This window comes from Hipposideros armiger, unplaced genomic scaffold, assembly GCF_001890085.2.
Source record: "Hipposideros armiger isolate ML-2016 unplaced genomic scaffold, ASM189008v1 scaffold_48, whole genome shotgun sequence".
Taxonomy (NCBI): domain Eukaryota; kingdom Metazoa; phylum Chordata; class Mammalia; order Chiroptera; family Hipposideridae; genus Hipposideros; species Hipposideros armiger.
This window is the reverse complement of record NW_017731398.1, coordinates 3492911-3515928: the sequence shown is the minus strand read 5'-3', so window position 1 is coordinate 3515928 and position 23018 is coordinate 3492911. Positions and strand designations below refer to the sequence as shown.

At 42.5% G+C, this 23018-nt stretch overlaps 1 protein-coding gene across 8 annotated transcripts in view; it reads left to right on the top strand.

Moving 5' to 3' along the window:
* Window positions 1-23018, top strand: part of ZFAND6 (zinc finger AN1-type containing 6) — a 49616-nt gene that overhangs the window by 19543 nt on the left and 7055 nt on the right. For 4 of the 8 annotated variants that reach the window (XM_019640204.1, XM_019640203.1, XM_019640201.1 and 1 more), the window contains exons 2-4: window positions 19172-19342; window positions 20565-20673; window positions 21473-21573. In XM_019640204.1, coding sequence (XP_019495749.1) covers window positions 19189-19342; window positions 20565-20673; window positions 21473-21573 — 364 coding nt within the window. In that variant the 5' untranslated portion in view covers window positions 19172-19188. Of the gene's footprint in view, window positions 1-19171; window positions 19343-20504; window positions 20674-21472; window positions 21574-22054; window positions 22160-23018 lie in introns of all 8 variants that reach the window. The other 4 variants (XM_019640200.1, XM_019640199.1, XM_019640206.1 and 1 more) reach the window with 3 other exon arrangements.

The following is a 23018-nucleotide window of genomic DNA, read 5'->3' as shown; positions in this document are numbered from 1 at the left end:
TTCCAGGTTGAGCCGTTGTTCAGCATCTTAGCTGTGGAGGGCAGTGTCACTGGCCCTCATATGTGGGATCCGAACCGGGGCCCTCTGGCGTTCCAAGCCAGCTCTTAATCAACGCGCCAGTCGGCCGGTCCATTAGTCTCTTATTCTTTATACGTACTTTTATTTTTTATCTCCTCACCCCTGAAAAGGCTACCTTTATGCTTAACTAAAACCTTTTCTAAAATGGTATTCCTTATTTAAAACTAGCATCTACAAGAATGCGCAAAATTTTGCAACACTTCTTGTCCCTTACCCCCTAGTATGTCCACCTTATACTAAGTTGTATTATTTTGGCCTTTTCTCATTTCTCCTTATGTCACCACCCACTTTGTCCTCAGCCTTGGCACCTACATAGCACAATTGGACTTAAGGGAAATACAGAGTAAGCTGCAGATGAAGGTTTGTGGTTTGTAATGTCGTGTATCAGGCGTTTGCTGGAAACCCTGCTGCAGACCACATTGATAGGACTTGGTGACTTCCTGAAGCCTGTGACATGAGCTCAGTTTGCTCACTCACCTGCATATGTTACAGTCTCCTTGGCGGTGTAGGTAAGAGGTGACTTAGCGGCAAGGGGTACCCGAAACACGCTCCCTGCCCTCCCAAATATATTATGTAGGTATACACAGAAACGTCCATAGACATAGCCCATGTTTCTTAAATTAGGGATTTTCAGGTTTAAAATTGGCTTAAATTTTAGGTTTGAGTTGGTCAGGTTTCTTTCACAGTGTGAATTCCTCTGAGCTTTTTATTACACCACCACCTATCTGTAGCCTTCAAGGAACTAGAGTATGAATTGAAAGTGGAGAGACAATTTGGAGAGCTAGTAGGTAGGTGCAGGTAGACGATTGTTGGATGATGCGCTACCTGAGAAAATGGGGCAGAAGGCAGGGACTGGGATGAAACAACATGGCCTGTTTTACAGGTGAGTGCTCTCCAAGTACCTGACACAAAGTGCTGCTTTAAACAAGGTAGTGTTGGGTGCTGTTGGGTTACAGATTAATCTGATGGAGAGCCTGTTGGAAAGAAAGCCACATCTCAGTAACAGAGCTTCTGATGTGGAATTCGCTGGAGGACCAGTAAACACTGGGCCGTAGGTCGCTCAGACCGGGGAGAGGGCACATCCAGATGAGCAGAGCAGGTTAAACTTCATCCCTTCTCTCCAGGTCAGCCTTGCCTAGCGCTGGCTCTTCAGTTTAGCTGGGCATCCGCCCCTCCTGTTCCTGCCTCCTCTTCTGTTAGACTCTCATCCTCCAAGGAAACACTGAGGTTTTCCTAATAGACCACTGATCTAGGCCTCTTGACAAGCTCAAAAAACATGGAGTATAAAGCAGATAATTACAGTGCCGTGAAAGCTGTGCTCTTCCAGCTGTTAAAGCTGTATGCAGACTGACTGACAGCAGGTGAGGTAGACGACAATAGAAGATAAACGGAAGTTAATATGTCCAGGAAAACCATGTTAAACCACAGGAGAGGAAAGAGAACTCGAAATGCACGTGGGAATATGTGGCCACTAGGATTTACCCTTTTCTTGCATATTTTCTTTCATTCCTATTCTCCCTCTCTGTTTTTCCTTTTTTCCCCTCTTTTCTTTCCTCCCTCTATTTGATGGTTTTATGCCACTGTGTGGCGTAACACACTTTGTGTGTTAGCCTCTCAGCAATAAACATCCTGAGATCTTGTCTTTTCCAGATGCTTTGTGGTGACTGTGCTTCCTCAGCTTTTTATTGGCGTTACAGAGTTTTGTTTGAATATTTTCCATGTCTGTTATCGGTCACTCATTATCTCTTGTTTTGGTTCTGATTTGCTACCTGGCATAATCAGAAATTAACTTAACTTGGAGTTTTTAGCAAGGAGGCACACCTGCTGCGCTCCCACCTGAAGAACAGTGCTCTGTTGGAAGTTTCTCTGGTGAACTGCAGCACAGTTTGCCGAAGGCTGCAATAGAATGACCAGGTTGGGAGGAGGCAGACGTTGACTGGACTCAGCTCCACTGAGTCACACGCCCTGTCATTTAGCATTCACGTTGATTTTTTTAAACGGACCACTGTTTCTTATAAATCACCGAATAGATAATCACAGACCAGCTTTGACTGCTGTTGGATTGGAGTTTGAGTGCATGGAGGGAGATAAGACAGGAAATATGGTTCACTTATTAGGCGTTCAGAATCCTTAGGATGTCAGGTTCAAATGTTTATTTTCTCTGGTCCTTGAAATAATTTCAAGTTTGCAGAAAGTTGTATTAATAATACAAATAATTCCCACATACTCCTTGGCAAGATTCACCTATTGGTAACATTTTGCCACATTTGCTCTATCATTCTCTGGCATGTTATTTTTTTCTGAACTGTTAGAGAATAAATTGCATGCATCATGTCCCTTTACCATGTAATGCTTAGATGTATATTTTCTACAAATAAGGGCGTTCTCGTATTTTCAGGGACATTTCAGTTATCAAATTAAGGAAATAGAACATTGATATAACACCTCTAATATGCAGTCCACGTTCAGATTTCTCTAATTTTACCAATAATGTTCCTTAATAGTTTTTCTCCTAGTCCAGGATCCAACCCAGAATCATGCATTGCATTTAGATGTCATGTCTTTGTTCTCCTTGAATCAGGAACATTTCCTTAGCCTTTCTTTGTGTTTTATGACATTGATGTTTTGGAAGCATGAAGGACCATTTCTGCATAGAGTCTCCCTCAATTCACATTTGTCTGTGTGTCCTTGTGGTCAAGTTCAGGTGTAGTTCTGGCAGGAATGCCCTGTTAGGGAGGTGTGCTTCTCAGGGCCTCACGTCAGGACACACATGTCCACTGTCCCTTTACAGTGATGGTAATTTTGATCTTTTGGTTAAGGTGGTATCTGTCAGGTTCTTCAACTTCAAAGTTACTGTTTTTCCTTTTGTAATAAGTAATTTGTGTGGAGAAACTCAGTATGTGCTATTATTCCTCATCAAACTTTGATACACACAGAGCTGTATCATTCTTTGGTACTTTTGCCTGAGCCTCACACTCATGAAATGTTAATTGTTACTATACAGAAAGCATGCTTCTCTTTTACAGCCCGAGATAGTACGATGTATATTTTAGTTGTGTTATACTAAGGATGCTCATTTAAACCTGCAGTGAAAACCAGTTTTAATAAGTTCTGCTAAAGTGCAGCTAGACTCCTGCACAAATACTTTCCTTGTCTGAAAGTTATTCTATCAAGTTATAACTTTTAGGAAGTTTTGAACCATTTTTAAAAGTATTTATATGTACTGTATAAGTAGATAACTAAAAAAAAACAAAACAAAAAAATACTTCAGTTTATTTTGAATGACCCTAAAGCTGTTAGTCATCTGTCAGGCATAGCAAATGTGCCTTAAACAATTCTTGAAAAATTAGTGAGATTCGAGTGTTTGGATGTATTTCTCATGGTGTTTTTAAACCATGTTACCAATCTAAATAGTAAGTTTCCTATGTTTGTGAAATCCTACAGCTTTTTTCTAAAATATACTATAGAAATTGAGGCCAATACTGTACATGTAGGGGGAAAGTATTCTGGGTATTCCAGGAAATTGTGATTGAATGCAGTTTTCTTTTTCAGACAAGCCTTCTAACACATGATTAAAACCTGTAGCGATGATGGTGCTATGGAAATGTGAATCTGGGGGGGGGGTGCGGCATGTGCTGTAAACCTTCACAGTAGATGTCGGAAATGTGGCTATTCCTTCTGTCAGTCGGACCAAGACTCTCGTCCTCCCTGATCAGGAGGGTCCCAAGGGATATTCTTGGGACACTGAGGTCACTCCATTGACTATGAAAATTGTTCTTTAGTTAGTGGCTGTCTATGCTGAATAAATTAGCAAAACCTTAGAAAAATAGAAAAATACCTAGTTTGCTTACTTTGCATATAAATGATTATAAGAAGTAACTCTTGCTTACCTAGCCTGTGGCCTGGTGAAGAAAAATCTGTTTGTTAAAGTTACATTTTGTCATATTATACATTGGTGTCAGATACCAAATGAAATGTTTTTATTTCTTAATTGTATCTCAGCAACCTTTTTATATAGCTATAATAGTGAAAGTGCTCCTCAAAATTGTAGACAATTAAGATCTACACAGTCAACTTGAACTGTCTCAACTCTGTTTCATGTTAAATTTGCTAAAGGGATGAATATGAAGTCTGCTGCAGTAAAAGACTGAAGGCTTTAAAATGTTTTCTTGCATAAAACTCAGACTTTTAGTAGCTGCTTCTGAGGGTAGGGAAGGCAGGAAGCCAGTGCCCGTCTCGGGATACAGGACCCTGTTTGCTCCTCAGCCTCAGCTGTGAGTAGATGGGAGCCTGGGACCCTGGACGTGGGCTGGGTGACTTCACAGTTTCTATAGTGACTTAAAATTTTTTAACCTCGGTTGCTGTGGATACCTTAGGTCAGCATGATGAGATATTTTTTAGGGTCTCTATTTTTCTGGTGGGTAGCATACTGAGGGTGGAGTGAGTGGTAGATTTTTATTTATAAAGAATTTTTGAGAAGGACACCTAATAGCTAACTATCCTTAGCGTCCAAGCTTGTTTTTTCAGAATGATGTTAAGCACTGGGTCTACATTGCTAATCTATTGTGAAACATAAGATGGTAATTCTTTAAATTGCCATCTACTGTGCAGCTGATAATCAGATTTTGTAAATTATTTGTTTGACAAACAACCATAAAAATATTTTGGGGAATATGATGTTAGGTATTAATATAGAAAATTGCTTTTGGAAGTAATTTAAATTAGTATACTTAATAATTTAAAAAACAGCTCTGTTTAATCAGAGAGCATATACTTCAAAATAAAGGAACGCTTGTTTCCTAAATGCAATTGGAAATCTTTTAAATTTGCCAACTTTGTTTTTTTTAAAAGTGCTTTAATAGTATACCCACTGAAGAAGAAAAGCTCTTTCTCTCTCTCCCTTTTTTTTTTTTAACTAAAAGTACCTTAAGAACCCGTTGGTGGGGAGTCTAATTTTTTTCTAGTTTCCTGCTTTTTTTTTGTTCTTCATAGATGTAGGAGACTCTTAATCGAATGTTTTCCCCCCTTAGGGGAATGCATGGTTGTACAGATGAGGTGATTAAAATAAAAGATATGCATTGAGCGGGATGATGGGCTTGTGTGTAAGATTTATAAAATCCTACTGTTTAGGGTGGCATGGAGTGGAAGGAATGTTATTTACATTAAGGGGAATTTACTTACTCTTCCACAGCTCAAATGTGTTGGCCAAAGAAAAATCAAAATTGAGATCTTCAGAATCAGTGAATGAGAAGGCCTTTAGAAGTAGGCTGACTGGATGTTCTTGGAAAAGTAGCCAGAGGCATGAGGCAGGGGTACAGGGGCCACGCGCAGTCACAGGCAGAAGTGCTGGGAGTCTCAGGTGTGAGCTGGCCCAATGCTTCCCCTTTCTGGGCTGGTCGCTATGGGACACAGCTCTGTGAGTCTAGGGGTTATCTAGTTCCTAATCTTCAGTGGCTCCAAAGAAGCAGTATTGTCGTCTCCTGGTTTGATGGTGACAGGGCTCCCGGGAATGAAGGTGTGAGGTCTGTGACACAGGCCTCACTTTCCAGGCCCAGTCTTTCTGCCCTTCACGTGGAGAGCCTGTTGAAGTTGGCATCACTGTGCAGTTTACGGTACTCGGGCACTGTTCCCTGTTTCCCGGATTCCAGCTGGGGACCAGAACACATGGGAAGAGACGTCCATTCTAACTAAAGAAAGGAAAGGGGTGGGAGTGGGGAGGGAGTGCTGTTAAAAAGATCTGTGAAATAGCTTACAGGATTGCGAGCAGTGTGCAGCCTTGGTATCTTTTTCTGTGTCTGGTGTTCTTCCTCGTCCCACCCCAACTTGGGATTGGTTCCATGGTCAGGTTTTCACCGGGTCTGATTAACTTGCCTGGAGGTGTTATCCATGGTACCAGCAGGGCAGCTCGCGCTAAGAGCTGTAGGTAGTACAGACTGTATGAAAAGGGGACGTTAGCAAGGAGGCAGTGAGGGGCAGGTCTAACCTCAATTTCTTTGATTAAAGCAGGGGGAGGGGTGATAACATTGCCCCCCTCATGTAGATATGGTGAGATACTTCATGCAGGGTGCCTAGCACAGGCCTGGTACATAGAAAGAAGAGCTAACATTTTCAGTGAGAGCTTCCTAAAACATATCTAGGTATGCAATTTTCTGATCCGATCTTTTTTAATTTAGGGGAAGGATTTGGAGGAGTTGCAATGATGCGCTGTGGGCAGCTGCTAGGAGCATCTCAATGCAGAGGTGGAGTAGCTGCCTCCTGCCTGGGCTGGTGGCTGCGTCCCCCTCCCAAGTGCTCACGAGCGCTTACCCGCGCAATGCTCACCAGAGTGGCGTCTGGTGAGCATTGCGCGTGTGCTCTTCTTCATCAGAACCAAGAAGGGATTTGCCGTGTGTGTTTTAGCCGTTTGAACCCCTTTGTTCAAGTGAAGTCTTTTATAGAAACTTAATGTGTAAAATTACCAAACAGGAATTGTTGTGCTTGAAGCAGATGTTTTTAACCCAGTTTAACATCTCAGTTTCCTCTCCGTTCCTGCCCTCCGCCTCAGCGATCATTGATCCAGCGCCACAGTTAGGAGAAATAAACTTCCTGAAGATTGCCTAAATGACAAGCATGCATGATAAGTCCATGCACACCTTAGATGCGCTAAGCCTTTATTTTTACTCTGGCTCCTTGGAGGCTGCCTGGTGCCTGAGGTTGGGCACCAAACTACTGATTTATATTGAAAAATGGTGTCAATAAACAACCCCGGACCCTTGCATTTTGCTTTACAGATATTGATGAGCATGTCACATTGTGTTCTGCTTACAAACTATAGATGAAGTGCTCTTATGTTATCTGAGCCAAGATTAATTGTACTTTTGAGTAATTGATTTGGTTTTCTTTTGACTATTGTACCTCTGAAGTAGTCATCCTTCTTTGCATTAGCTGCTAGGAAGAATAGAGTCGAAAGACTGGCTTTTGATTAGCAAGTCTTCCCGCATGGGCATGTATTTTGTTTATTGACACTATTCCTGACCCCCTTATTTTTTCTACCCTTCTTCCTTGGATTGACCATTTTTGCTTACCGTTAATGTCATACAGCATGCAGTTTTAAAGTCACCTGGATATCCGGCCCGCCAAGTGGCGTGTTGGTTAGGAGTTGGCTTGGGACGCCAGCTCTGAGCAGCAGCAGGGCCCCGGTTTGGATCCCACATGAGGGCCAGTGATGCTGCGTACTCTACAGCTAAGATAGGGAACGACAGCTCGACCTGGAGCTGGGCTGCCATGAGTCGCCGGTGTCGGCATAGTCTGCAGTGGGGCTGGCCGGCAGTGGGTGTGAGCTTTGGTGAGCCTCCATGAGTGTCCATCCAATGGCCGGCGAGCTACTGCCTTAGCCGGGAAGAGCGCAATGATAATACCAACTTGGGCCAGTGAAGCAACGTCCTTCACAACTAGACTGAAGAGCAAAGGACAGCAACTTGTCTGTTCCCCTTCCCCCAATTCCCCAGTAAAATCTTTAAAAAAACAAACAAAAAAAAATAAAGTCACCTGGATGTAGACAAATGATGGCAAAGTATTTAGTAAGCGCTTGTAAACCCTCCTGCTCACCCCAGCACGAGGGGACTGCAGACTCCTGAGCGAATGGATGCAGCAACTTCACAGGGGGGGCCTTCCTGTTCCCAGGAGTGGTTTCCACCATCCACCCTCTATTCCAGGCACACAGGATTCTCTCCCCTGAGAAGACCATATACTTGCTGTTATCCTTCCTCCACAATTATAAAGGAGCATAAGCACTTAGTCAATTTTGTTGGAAGTTGTCGAGCACAATCAATGCATCCTTTTATAAGCTTTTGAGAGGAGATACTAGAAACCGTTCTCTCACATTTGTAATCACGGAAGTTGTATCGTCTGGGATGGAAGCAAGGTGTGTTCAGAGATCTCCCAGACCGCCGCTGTCTGTGTGGCAGGAGGCCCTTTATGTGCTTGGGGGCTGGATAAGGAGTCTGGGATTCCTGCCTGCAGCTGCTGTGAATCCCTGATACTTGCAATGCTCCCTCTCACAGTGAACTGCAGGTGACTGACCTGGAGGGGCCACCTGAACTTTCTGTCGCTGTTTATGGGGTTCCCTTGTTTTTACCATCACTGTCTTATGATCCTCCCCAAATCCTGTGAAGCAGAAAAGACAGGTGTCACCCCGTCTTCATGTGAGGACCTGAGGCTGACATTGATCTCTGTGGGAAGGGGCAGAATCAGAGCCAGCTTTACAGTTCAGTCAGTTCACTGTCCTTTTCACTGTCACACTGCACATCAGGTTGTTGCTGCATTTGTAACAGCTGTTTCGCAATGATGTGTAGCTGCGCCTTTTTCCACAGCGTGTTTGGTTTCCCTCTCCCCAAGGTATTACATTTCAGCTAAAAAAGAGAAGTCAGCTGCTGGGATATCTTGCAGTAATCATTCTGGGCATCCTTCTTTCCTTTTTCTTTTTAAACCCCTGTGATGGGAGAGTTCCAAAACTATTTTTGGTGCTTCTTAGTATTTTGTGTTTTATTATAACAGGGATTATTATAATTTTGGAATTAGATGTGATATCTGCGCACATGCATGAAAGCCACATGTTAATATTCCCGTCCTTGTGCTGCTTTCTGAGAGCAGAACCAAGTGCCCTAAACTTGTCTTCAGAGAACCCAGTAGAGCAGTAGGCGCCACATTAAGTGTATTAGGGAAGCTGATCACAGAGCTGTGGCAGGAGAGGTCAAGCTGACGTTCAGTCACGTAATCATGCTACATCTTTCCTGATGATCTAACTAAAACAGTTAGGAAAGCATTTGTTCGTCCAGCGTACACTTGTGTACTTCCTCTGTGCCGGGCACTCATCCAGAATAGGGACTGGCAAACTATGGCCCAATAGCCACATCCTTTTGGACACCACTTTTTGCGAATAAAGATTTTATTGGAACACAGCTGGGCCCACTCATTTACATAACATCTGTGGCTTCTTTCTCACAACCAAGGTGAGAGCAGTTGAGACACAAAGCCTGAATTATTTACCTCTGGGCTCTTAGAGAACAAGTTTATCAGCCCATAACCTATAGCACTGGGAATAACTAACTGTTCTCTGTATTTAACATGATGTTTCTCTTTCATATCACCCTCCTTCCAGACCATGTTGTTCCTTCATTGTCCCTGTTTCAGTTCACGTTGAAGGACGGTGTTGCTTATGACGAGGAGCTGTCAGTTCAGTTCTTTGCCTCTGAGTGTGTGTGGCATGTTTCTTTAGCAGGCCTTTCCCCGAGGTGGGACACTGACTAGGAGCCATGTGCCCAGATCTGTCCAGGGTAGACTTCCGTTTGGGGAGTGTGGATAGGAAACAAGAATGAGGACGCCTTCACTGTGGGTGCCAGTGCCCTGGAACAGGTCGCCGAGGACACACACACTGAATGGAAGCAGCATCAAGGTTTAATCAAATTTATCATGTTATTGTTTCATGCAGAATAGTCATAGTGAGGCGGCTGTGTGTGTGAGAGAGAGAGAGAGTGGTGGAGACCACGGTGACTGACTGGCACAGTTGGGTGCGGCTGCCGCGATTCGTGCCAAGGTGCCAGCTGTTCTGCCTCCATTGCTGTTACACCGCCAGCCAGCACTGTGGAAAGGCAAAAACACGTTTTTATGACAGTGGTTTTGACCTGGCCCTCCGAAAGGGTCTTGGGGACCGCCAGGGTCCACAGATAGGCTTTGGGAGCTACTGGTTTAGAGCGTGGACTCCAGCCAGGTCACCCCAGCTGGCTCTCAGCTCCATCACTGTGTGACCTGCAGCGATTCACTTACCCTCCCCATGCCTCAGGCTCCTCTTCTGTGAAGTGAGGATGGTGATAATACCGATTTCATAGAATTGTTATGAGGGATAAGGAGTTGCTATTTATATAGTGCTTAGAAGAGTGCTTGGCACATAAAGCACTACATAAATGTTGTTAAATAAAATTAAGTAGTAAAGCCAGTTATTTGTATAAAAAGTATTGGCCAAAGTTTCAGGGACCAGAAGAGATTGAAATTTAGAGAACGACTGTGTTAAATGGAGGCAGTCAGGGAGCAACAGACGTTCATCTACAAATGCTGGAGACAGTGGGGGACTTGCCTTAGAGAGCACAGAGTGTGCGTGGCTGAATTGTAATAGAATCCTTAAGGTCAAAGAGGAGGGAGTAAAAGGAAGGGCTGTGAATACGCATCTCATGTGTAGATCTTATTTTGTTATTAGTCTTTTTGAGAAGAAAAGTGAATTGAAGTCCATGAATGTGGAAACCAATGGGAAAATTTGAGAGGGCATTTCCCCCCTTTTGCAAGAAAGAGTATTGGGTTGCTTTGTACAATAATAACTACGTCTGATTCTTTTTTTTTTAAGATTTTTATTGGGGAATTGGGGGATGGGAACAGCACTGGGGAATTGGGGGAAGGATAACAGACAAGTTGCTGTCTTTTTGTTCTTCAGTCTAGTTGTGGAGGACGTTGCTTCACTGGCCCAAGTTGGCACTATCACTGCACTCTTCCCGGGCGAGACAGATCAGTCGCCGGCTTCGGCTGCTAGCCGCTCACGCTGGCTGCTGGCTACATACGGCAGCCCATGGTAACCCACTGCCACAGGGGCTGCAGCCTACGCCGTCGCCGGCGACTCACAGCAGCCCAGCTCCAGGTTGAGCTGTTGTTCAGCATCTTAGCTGTGGAGGGCAGTGTCACTGGCCCTCATATGTGGGATCCGAACCAGGGCCCTCTGGCGTCCCAAGCCAGTTCTTAACCATCGCGCCACTCGGCTGGCCCGTGATTCTTAAGGCACCGATGTGGGACCTGGGCCAGCTTGAGAGCTTGAAATTGACTTTAAGTTAATTTCACTTACAAAATTCCTATGTTTGGTATGCTTAACTAGGCAAGTTGCTAGATGAACCCCTCTCTGCGTGGACTGAATTGGAAGCGACACCCAACAGCTTGAAGCCCTGAGGCCAAGCATCTTGTTCAATGAACAAACTCCATAACCCGTGTAGCGGCCGACCCAGATCTCCTCTCTGACAGCAAATTCAGTTTCTGTTAAAAGAGGCCGTTCCAGCTTCCAGTTTCAATATGTAGCCTCTACTGGTTGTGTGCTTGCAAGGTGGCAGGGCCTTTTCATCCATGCATTCAGCAAATACTGCAGGCCTACCGTGTGCCAAGCATTATTTTAAGCATCAGTGAACAAAATGGACAAAAATCCCTGCCATCAGAGGTCACATTTCAGTAGAGGGAAGACAGACAACATAGGTGTAATGTAACAGTAAATTAAGATTGAGATAAGTGAAGAAGGAAAGCATACGAGGCAGACACAAACTGTCAGTTTCAGGAATGCAGATATCTTCCAGGTTCAGTTATGGAATGATTTTATAAATTTTAAGACACCTTGGATTTGGTCTTGGTGAGTAGAAAACTGCGCTAAATAGAGATGGGTCTGTTCCAAGGACAGTGCTGTCATTTTCTCATCGGAGCCACAGCTGCTCAGAAACCATACCTGGGGATAGACTTGGATGAGTACTGCCGGCTCTCCCCCTCTGCCCTTACTGGGTGATGAGCAGACACTTAACTGTGATGGATGAGGCTCAGCAAGAGCAAATTCGACGTACACTTTGCACTCAGCTTTGCGTTTGAGAATCCCACAGTTAACAGTTCTGTGCTTGGGCCCGCTGTGTCCCCAGCCCGCCCACGTCACCTGTAGTGATCCTTAAAGTTGCTTCCTTATGTAATCCAGAGGTTGGCAGACTTTGGGCTCGGCATCTGTTTCTGTTCAGCCCATGAGCAAAGGATGGTTTGGGGGGAAAATGAGAAGAGGAGCGTTTCGTGCTGTGGCCATTGTGTGGAAGTCACACTTCAGTGGCACAAAGTTAAGTTCTTTGGGAATGCAGCCGCTCATTTGTTTCCACATTGTCTAGAGCTGCCTTTGCGGCCCCAGCAGAGGTGACCCTGTGGCCTGTGAAGCCCAAAGCACTTACTGTGTGGTCATTTGCAGAAAAACGTATCACCCCAGGTTTAAACATCGCTGGGCAGACGGGAATAAATGAGGGCCATCGAGATGGCATGCCAGCCAGGTTCCCTAAAACCCGTCGTCGTCAGCTGCAGACAATACGGTGGCCCGTTTTTGTGAGATTTCTCATACTCATCAATGAAGACTTCCCTTAGAGCATTAGCGGGAAAGTGAGGTTTATATTTACTCAAATTAATTTTGGAGTCTCTTATTTTTATATAACCTCGTACGTTGGAAATGAGAAATTAATCATTTGCTGGGAAAGATATGTAGTATCCCTGAAAATGTTTTCATGGTAGCCAGACGCCTCACACCTCCTTGTCTTCCAGCCCAAGCCACAGCAGGAAAGAGCCTACCATAGATAGGGACCTGGGGACGTGCGGACGGCTGTATGGAGAGGACCCTGACAAAGCATCCTCAGTACCATAGGAGCCCCGCCAAGTCCCTGTGCTTTTTATCAGCCTGAGGAGCATTCGTCCCAAGTGCTTTATTGCAAGTCATAGCTGCTGATCTGTTGGCTTTCTGACTCTCCTGGAGTTTTTGTCATCTCTGCAAAGGTTCTCGCCTCCTAGGACATACGCATGTTGCCCAGATGGTAGCTGGTAGATGGGCATGCTCAGAAGTCTGGGGAAAGTGCCATGTGCTCGCAGGAATTGCTCACCTCAGGCACCTACACCGGGATGGGCGTTCCTTTTTGACCAACTATTATTAAAAAAATTGTAGAAGGATGTACCTTAAGTTCTACTTTGCTCTCTTCTGGGAACCTCCACTTGAGACAGTTGCAAAGATTGGCCAATGCTGAGTGGTTCCAAAGGCAGGAGGTGAGGGGAAAGCTGGTCTTCTCACCTTGTGCCCGCAGGAACAGTTCAGTTTCATGTGCATTCTTATTTTACTCAACGTGTGGCATACATTTTTTTTCCTTTTCCTGAAATTAATACTGGGTTGTTGGAAAAGTCATGACGCATTTTTGCAACGAAAAACAGAAAGACTACGTCATGACTTTTCTGACAGCCCAACAGTAAAGATCCCAGATTGCAAAGGTCATAGGTGTTAACCTAGGAATTGCAAACTGCTGCTTAAAATGGAAGATCAGTCAGGCAACCAAAAGTGATGGTGACCTCGAATTGGAGAGTACAGACTCTAAGGGGTCCCAGCTGGTGGGTTTAGTTCTGGGGACATGCGTCCACTGTTGTCAGGTCTTGTTATTTTTCAAGAGAAGCTAGACATCTGGAATTTTTATGTGACCATTTCCCAATTTTTGAATACTAACCACTAATTTAAAAAAAAATGAACATGTACTGGCTGATCAAACACGGCTGCGGTCAGATGTAATTTGTTTGCCCATTCACAGCTTCTGTGGACTAACTCATTGTAAATTATATTCCCTCCCTCTCTCTCTCAGAAGGAGGGAGAAAAACAATGGGATGAAATGTATGTGTATTTTATAACTGGCTTGGGCTACTGGTCATCATCCCTGCTGAATGACCATTTCAGTATATTTGACTACGGAACCAGAAACATTTCTATCAGTCAGGCTTCTCCCCTCCTCAATGGAAGATAACCATTTTTTGCCTGATATGAATATTTGTAGCAAACATGAAATGTGTTTATTCAGTAAACTATTGTGTGGAATTCATATTAGGCATAAAGGGGATTCAAGCTAGAAATTTAGTTTTGCTGAGAAATGACTCGCATATCTGGAAAGCTCTTCAGTAACAATCAGCTGAAGTGCCCCCAAAAGGGTGGCACAGAGCTGAGGGTTGAAGAGGGCAGAGTGGGCTCAGAAGAAACAGAACTGAAGCCGAGGCACAGGGCAGACGCGGACAGCATTTCCTAAGGAAGGGGCCCCGTGAGCCCAAAGGAGGCTTGTCCCTGGCACTGAGCATGATTTGTTTCAAACAGACGGGAGCAGAGGACCTTTCCTTTCCGAAGACCAGAGTAAGAGCAGCTCCTGAGTCTCTGCCATGTGCCAGGCACTATTTAGATACTTCTGCAGGCAGCATCGTATTTCATCTGCTTGGATAAAGATAAAGATACAGGCTCCCTCTTAGGGAGCTGACACAGAGAAGTTTCGTGACATGTCCAGGCTCTTACAAGTAAAAGAAAGGGCAGAGCTGGGATTCAGACGAACGCTGCTCTGACCCCAGCCTGTTTTCTTCACACACACACACTTTCTAGGGAAATTGGATTGGTTGGGGTGAATTGTGCAGAGCATGAATGCTAGGTCAAGTACACCTTTCTGGAGCAATTATACAAGTAACTAAAACAGACGGACTGTGACAAGAACTGGGCATTTTGGGAGAAGTTAAATAAATGGATGGTGAAGGGCAGTAAAACAAAGAAAAAACTGCTAAAGTAACCCATGTGTGAAGTAATGAGAATCAGAACTAGAATGGGAAAGAAAAGAAATGAAAATTATTGCAACTTGGTGACTTCAGTCTGGGGAACGGAGCAGAGGGAAGTAAGTTTAATTGACATGTATTTGCAGTTAGAATGGATTGTGCGTTGCATTCATTCATGGCTGTTATTTTGTTAGAATTTTAATAATTGGTAGTGAATTTTCTTTGTAGCCTTAAAATATTTTATCTTGAATTTTTTTATGCTAATGAGAATTTCTTAGGTAAAAAGACTTAAAGGAACACATTTTCTCAAGAGCTTGGTTAAGCTAATTAAAGCTGCCTAGTAGCTTCAGGTGGAATAATGAATGAATGAAATTTTAAATTATCTTTAAATGAAAAGGATAAGAATTGATGTGAGCTCACAAAATTAGAGGTTTGATAGGGACAGGATGGAGTTTGAGCCATTATCTTTGTTTTTTAGATAAAAAGACCTAGCTGCCTGCTAGATATGTGACCTTGGGCAAGTTATTAAGTCTCTGAATATCCGTTCCCTCATTTTTAATGTGGGGATATCAGTAGCACCAATATCATAGGGTTCTGGAACGAGTTTAATGAGATAATGTAAATAAAACAATAAAAACAGTTCTTGGCCCATAATAAGCTCTGAATAACTCTGAAGTGCTGTCCAAGAGTGGAGAGGGTGGTGGGCTGTGGTTTTGATTATGAATGTTATTACGGGTCAGAAATCACATTTTATGAATTCTCTGCAGTTCCTAGACTTTTTTTATTATACCGTGCTAATCATTTCTTTCTGTTTATGTCTGGTAATCTCCTCCTTTACCTCCTTGGATTTGTAGCTTTGTAATCTCACTGAGTAACAGTTAAGGACTTTTTCTGCCTTCCCTCCCCTCCCTTCCCCTTCCTGAATGCCCCGAATGCCGGCTAGTCCCGGCCTGACTAGCGGGCCCTGCTGATGTTTGGCCTCCTGAATAGGCACAGCGGCCAGGAGGGGGCCCAGGAGGGCCAGGACGTGCACTTCCTCCATCGCTGCCTGCTGCAGCAGGACACGCCCACCCACACTAAGGTGCCCTTCTGTGGTTTGGGCTTTTTCTGAATCTTCATGGGAAGTACAGTTTGTGGCCTAAAGATGAATGAGTAAGGTTGGTTCCTTTTTTTTTTCCTTTCGAAGTAACCTGTGAAATCCTTTGTGCTTTTTATCTGCCAGGATACTGTTTTTTTTATAAGAAAGCTCTTGACTTTGAAAATCATTGTTAGTTTGCTACATGTTTTTGAATTTTAACCTTACTGTTCAAAAGCAGGTGTTGTGATATAGAACGGCTTGGGGGTCTTATTGTACTTTTACTCTGTGACTATTTGCTTGAGTTTTATAGAAATAAAGTATTTACCTTTTTTGGGTGCATGTGATTGCCAGCCATGTACTAAAAGGTTTCTCAGTACCAGTGGGGAAAGTGCCTTTAATTCTTCTCTGATACCATGTTAATGTCATTAACAGGCAGCATAGAACAGTTGGTGGTTTGGAACAGTGTTTCCCAGCCTTTTGTCCTTTATTGCCTCCTAAGGAGCCTTTTAAAAGAGTTTTTTCCTAATTGGACTCTCACCTCTGTAAAATTTTAATTTCGCAGATATACTGTGTATTTATTGATGACTTATATGTGTGTTTGTGTTTTGTACATGAAGAGTAAGGCTTTTTTGGTGTGCTCCCCTCCCCCAAAGAATCACTGTTTGGTCCCTTGAGGTGATGGTACTGCCGGCTGTGAAAATGCGAAAATGCGTAGTTTACAGTAGTGGGTTCTCAAAAGTTGTAGTTTCAGGACCTTTATATGCTCTAAAATTATTAGTACCCTGAAAAGCTTGTTTATGTGGGGTATACCAAGCGATATTTATATTACAAGTTAAAGCTGAGAAAAATGACAAAATATTTAATAACTTAGTTAAAAATATTTTATGAAAAATAATCATTCCTCCCACACCAAAAAGGTTTAGTGAGAAAAGTGGCATTGTTTTGCCAATCTCCTAAAGGTCTGCCTTAATAGCAAACAGCAAGATTCTTGTAATTGGGTCTATATTCAATCTGTTATAATGTTATAAAGAAGCATCACTGTTATACTGTATGTGGCTGGAAAAAGGAGGAGTATTTCAAAAATCTTTTCAATTTATAGAGATTACTCTTTGATATTACACCAAAACTTGACAAATTGTAGTTTCTTAAAGGGATAGTTGAATGTAGAGTCTCAAACTGTATACAAGCTTTTTGTCCTGTTACTTTAAAATTCATTGGTCTGTCTTTCACTTTGAATGGATCTTACACTCATGAATAATTTTGTATTGTTGTACATCGGTCACTTGGAAAATATTGGTTTCCTGACTTACACAGATCTTCCAAACATTGATATAGTACCAGCTACTCACATGCCATTAATATCACCACTGATCTTAGCAGAAACTCTCTAAAAAGTGGAGAAACCTGTTAAGCTTCTTTTCACTTAAATGTTATCCTTGGTCATAAATACTATTAGTTATTTTTCTCCAAGTGACAGGCTCATTTTGTTCATTTTTGAGAAAGTGTCTGCCATATACTCAAGTCTGAATAACCAGAGATTGTCAGTTTTCTTCAAAATAAAAAATATGTTCCGTGAAAAAGATGACTTGGTCAGCTTGCAGCTCACACAGCTGTACATGCTGTTTCTTCAGTCGTCCCTCTGTACAAAGTAGAAATGCTTTATGCATACTTCCCAGTTTGTCACACAAAATACTAACAAGACGTGTGTGCTCAGAGTCAAGATTTAATAAGATTACCTTTACTGTGAGCATGGTGAGAAGGAATTCCACCAGTATTATCCTTGGGTGCCATTGTCTGTGTGGGGTTGGCTCCTTGATGAGGCTCTGAGTGTCTTACCCCATTACTTTTGCACATGTCAACATGGCAAAAAGGACGCATAATTACTCAGCATCTGTACAGAGACAGTTTTCACCTCCCTGGGGTCCATGGCGCACACTTGGAGAACCACCGGTTTAGACCATGGGCCTTGAAGCCAGACTGCCTGCGTTGAATCCCGTTAGCTATGTACATGACCTTGAGCAATTACCCTGATACCGAAACCGACAAACACTATCCCTCAGGAGCGTAGGCCTCCGAATCGACAAAATGTCATTAGCTTTTCTTTGTTATCATTGTTACTTTTTCATTTGATATGACGAGTATTTACAGAACTGCAGGGGAGTTGGGACCTAAAGTAGTTCACATGTATGTATGTATGTATGTATGTATGTATGTATGTATGAATATATAGCAGAGCAGCAAAGACTGGATCTGGAAATGACTTGCTGTCATGCAGTAAGATATTTGTCAGAATCCCAAATTGTATTCCTACACCAAAGATCTAAATATTCTCAACAATTTTAGGACATTTCTTTTAAAGGCAAATGATGAGCTTGCTGCTTTGTTTTGTAATCCAGTCAAGTGCATTATTGCTCTTGGTTCTGAAATCTGCATTAGACACCCCCCACCTCGCAGCAGTCTTTTCTGATAGTTTAGGTGTGGAAGAAAATCTGTTATTGGTAATATGAATGTTTCCCTTCATTGTTTGTCAACCCAAGGACAATTTCAGAGGCAAAACACCCTCCTGTTAGCCTCATCCTTCAAGATCCGTGAACACGGACCCGTCTTAAATGCACATACACCTTTGTTTCATTTGGGGGTTTAATAAGGGCCTGTTACTACCTTCTGTCATGTTCTCATGCCAGAGAGCCACTCACTTTGTGGGAAGAACGACACATGGGGCTCTCCATCTGCTGGAATTGATTATTGCCTTCCTGTGGTTCCCACACAGTCCTTTGCCCTGATCATTTTTAAATTTTAAATACTTAAAAAAAATTTTTGTTCCCAGTTACGCAAGTAGTAGCTTCATTTAAGAGGATTTTAAAAGTGCAGAAAAGGTTCAGATCAGAAGCAACAGCACGGGCTTCGCCATGCTCTCTGTGTTCTGCCCTGTCCTTCCTGATGATTAACAGATGCTGTTTGTGTCCTAATGAGCAACATACAGTACATGCCTTTCACACTGTGCCTCTTCTTTTTTCTGATTATACCCTAGTTATTCTATTGAAGACCCCACCCCTGTGGGAGAATGAGTGGTTCAAAGGGCAGTCTTTTACATGGCTCTTAAGGTGAATTGCTAAATTGCTTTCCGAAAAGATTGAACCAGTTTCTCATTTCAGCAGCATTCTGCCCATTTTTCCGTATCTTCACCAGCATTGATATTATGTTAAATGCTTTTTAAACAGAATAAATTATACAAGTTAAAATATGAACTTTGAACAAGAGTTTAAATGTTTAGAAATTAGTAGTAGTAGTATAACATATAGGCAAACTTACCATGTATATTTCTTATTACTGAGAATCCAAACTGAACTAGACCTGAAGGGTTTTCCTTACCACCTGACAGTGTGGCGCCTTCTGAGCAGATCCTTTCTAGGAGCTCTCTCTACTCTGGGCTGGTCCACACCTGCTTGTGTGGAGTGGGCTGGAGATGCCGGTTCAGTTTGTATCCTCTCAGTCTATTTTTTCCCTCCACCTTAGCCCTATGTCTTGAGACGGCTGCATAGGGTGGTTTAGAGGGGAGTAAATGTGGCTTTCCCTTTGGTATGTAAAGCAGATTGGGATCATGTCTGACTGCAGTGTGTGTCTGCGTTTTTTCCTGATTGTATGTGTGAATTTCAGGTGTGCAACAGAGGAACATGGCTCAAGAAACTAATCACAGCCAAGTGCCTATGCTGTGTTCCACTGGCTGCGGATTTTATGGAAACCCTCGCACAAATGGCATGTGTTCAGTATGCTACAAAGAACATCTTCAAAGACAGAACAGTAGTAATGATAGAATAAGCCCACCTGGTAAGTACTTCTGTTAAAACACAGCAGTATTCGTCATTGAGATACACTTGGATAGCACAACGTACCCTTTTCTGCTGTCGCATTGTATGTGGATTACTACAGTCATCTGAGTACAATTTCTCATTACATACCATGATTATCAGTGGTCGGGAAAGAGGAGGAGAGTATCCTTACGCACTAAAAACAGCCACTCTAACTCCAGTCCATAGTCTCACTGCTGTACTCTGGAGCTCTATTCCCTTAGTCAACCAGAGGCATACCTCCAATATACAGAGCCACCTTGGAAAGGGAAGGGAAGGCAGTGAGGGCTGCAAGAGGTCCAAGTAATCTTGGACCACTTCTGAAGTCAGGATAGTTGTCGAAGGAAAGAATGGGGTGTAGGTAACGCAGCAGACTTTAGAGAAAGTCCGACCCCACCAGGAAGGACAAGTGGAGCAGTTGGAATCAGAGTAAGGGGTGTTAAACCCCAGTTCACTTGAGTTCTTTATGCCATTTTCTGTCCAAGGGTTCTGGAATTGAGGCGGGCTTTTGTTTCAGTAGTCGTATTAGAAGGATCATGAGAATTCTGAGTAGAAGCTTCGCAAAAGTTTTAATAGTATTAATATAGGATAATGCTGAAATGTATAGGATTTTGTGGTCGATCACAGTGCAGGCTCTTAGTTCATTTAAAATTTTGTGTGGTGTCTTTCTCGTCATTGCTTCATGTTCGAACCAAAAGCTAGAACTGTTTAATGAAAACTCTAAATTTTCTTAAGGCTGAGGTCAAATCATTATAAATTATTTTTAAAATTAAATCATCATCTGAATTTCTGCCTTATGAAGACGGGAAAATAATATAACCTAATGTGCTGAGTGAGCACAGATTTTAATTCTGAACCTGTTTGCCTCGCTACTAAATTATCTCATTTGTGCACTGAACTTAGAAGATGTTTGGGAGTTAAAGGGTCTGATGATGTTCAGTCCTGAGAAATATTAATAGGAGTTTAGTTTATTAATATATACAATTTGCATATGGTTTCCTTTACGGTTAAATGAACATATATTCACTGGAAAACTATATAGTATTGAAAAATTTTAACTAAAAGTGATGAACCAATATATTATATAGTAAAACAAAATTAATCTACTATATCTTGTGGAAAATTGATCTTGATTTTTTTAGATAAGGTGTTGGACTGGCCAGAGTGCAGAATCACTAATCTGAAATGTGGTCCTGTTACAGCGACTTCTGTCAGTAGTCTGTCTGAGTCTTTACCAGTTCAGTGCACAGAAGGCTGTGCGCCCGAAGCTCAGTCAGCGTTAGACTCTACATCCTCACCTGTGCAGCCAAGGTAAGGCGCGCCCTCGGGGCTGGGCTTGGACAGCGAAGGACCAGAAGAGAGTGTATTCCATTTCGATCAATCAAAACTACGTAAAGTCACAGTATTACTGACTAGTTAGAAAAGGCTTTTGATTGTTTTTGTAGGTTGTCTTTTGAGTCTCAGATTTTTTTCAAACAGCTTTTCCTTCATTCCTCCTCATAATATATCCTGACTCACCCCTGAAGTCCTTTTGAAGCATGTTAAGTTCTTCTGATTATAGTCTTATTCTGCAAGTATTAGTATTTTGTATTAAAAAGAAGCCTTGTCACAGATTCTCTTTGTTTTATACATGATGTGGTACTCACATTTATTTGTATTGAAGTGTTCTTTTTCTTTTTTAACTTTGAAGTCACATCATTCAAAAGCCTGAAAATACAGAAACGTTTGTTTCACTTTTATTCTAGTAGGAAACATATACTAAGTTTCTACCTGGGAGTTTCTTTTTTCAGTTCATGACAAGGAGGTGTTCAGTTCCGTTCTGTGACTCTGTCATAACTTTGTATTAGGCTTCCTGTGCATGTCTTTATCACGCTAGTTTTCATTTAGTGAATTCACGTACAAGCTACACCCTGTTGCTTTATTTCCAAAGCAATAAATTTCTGGTCCAAATTGGTCAAAGTTTCTAAGTTCTTCAGTTGTCTTTAAGTTACATAAAAAATATTTTTGTGTTAATTCTTCTCTTAATAATCTCCTATGTTGAACTCTTTATATCACTTTAGTTGCTGCACAGAGATGATCTTTTAAAATCTAAATATTTTTGCTTTTCTAGCCCTGTATCAAATCAGTCACTTTTATCAGAATCTGTAGCATCTTCCCAAGTGGACAGTACATCTGTGGACAAAGCAATACCTGAAACAGAAGACCTGCAAGGTTTGCATATGAACTATATTTTATCATTTATTTAACTTTTGAATATTATAGGTCAGGCACTATCCTAGGTGCATATATTTTAAAAATGACCTGCCTAAAATACTTTATTTTTATATTTATTTTCTTTATGAGCAGACTATTTTATATCCTCAAATATTTAATTGAAATGTTGGGAGCCATTTCCATTTCCCACTTATGTATAATTATGTCATGAACATAAACATAGAAAATTCAAAATTTATTTCATTTGAGAAATATATTTAAGTGACTGAGTGGTAGTATTATGGTATTTTCTTTTACTATTTTGGCCAGTTTATTCTAAATAATGCCTCTCCACACAGACTGGGGCTTCTGGTTTGGGAGGAGTCTCTTGTTTTTGACTCAGATTGCTTAAGAGACTATTTAACCTGACTGGCAGCACCCCTCTTTCCCCATCTGTGACCTAAAGCACAAGTCACATTCATTTACCTTGTGTTTACAGATGGCGCCTCTGTTCTTGCCCCTGCTCTTTATATCCTCACCACACGGGTCCAAGTGATCTGGGAAGAGCTGAAAATGTGTGCGAAGGCTCTCTTAGTGGGCAGAGGTAGGGCAGAGGAGGCGTTTGTTAAAGAATGCTTAACGAGGGACATTCTCCCAGTGTGTGGAAACAATGTGTTACTTCAAGACTGAGCCTCTGGAAAGGCCAGGCCAAGGAGGAACAGTGTCATCTGTCCGTGCCACGATTTACAGACAGAAGATGCCCTGGCCAGCGAAACCTTCCATTGTACACGGTGTTCATACGGTGATGACAGATACATCTGGCAATCTTAGCAGAAGTTTGCTAAAGTTTAAATTTAGTTAAGCTAGCTAGTTTCCTTGCTCTGATTTCATGTCCAACAAATGATTGGCATAATTTGCCCATTTGCAGATTTTGCAATAACTTGAAAATAATACTCCCTGGCTAACATAAGTATTCTAGTCCACTCAATATATTATGTATTACAAATTCATAAATATTATAAGTGAATAATTTTGTAGATAAATAGAAATAATTAAGGAAGGGCAGAGATAAGGGATAGTTTAAAAAGGAGATACAGAAAAAGCCTCGAGGGCCAGCTGAGTGGCTCATTGGTTGAGTTGGCTTGGGAGCACAAGCTCTGAGCAGCAGGGCCACTGGTTCGGATCCCACATGGGCCAGTCACACTGCGCCCTCTGCAGCTAAGATGGTGAACAATAGCTCAAAATGGAGCTGGGCTGCCGTGAATCGCCAGCAATGGCATAGGCTGTAGTGGGGCTGCAGTGGGCTGCCGTGAGCTACTATGAGCGGCTGGTAGCCGGCATGAGCTGCTGTGAGTGGTCATCCAAGGGCCAGCAACCGATCTGCCTCACCCGGGAAGAGCGCAATGATAATACCAACATGGGCCAGTGAAGCAACGCCCTCCACAACTAGACTGAAGAACAAA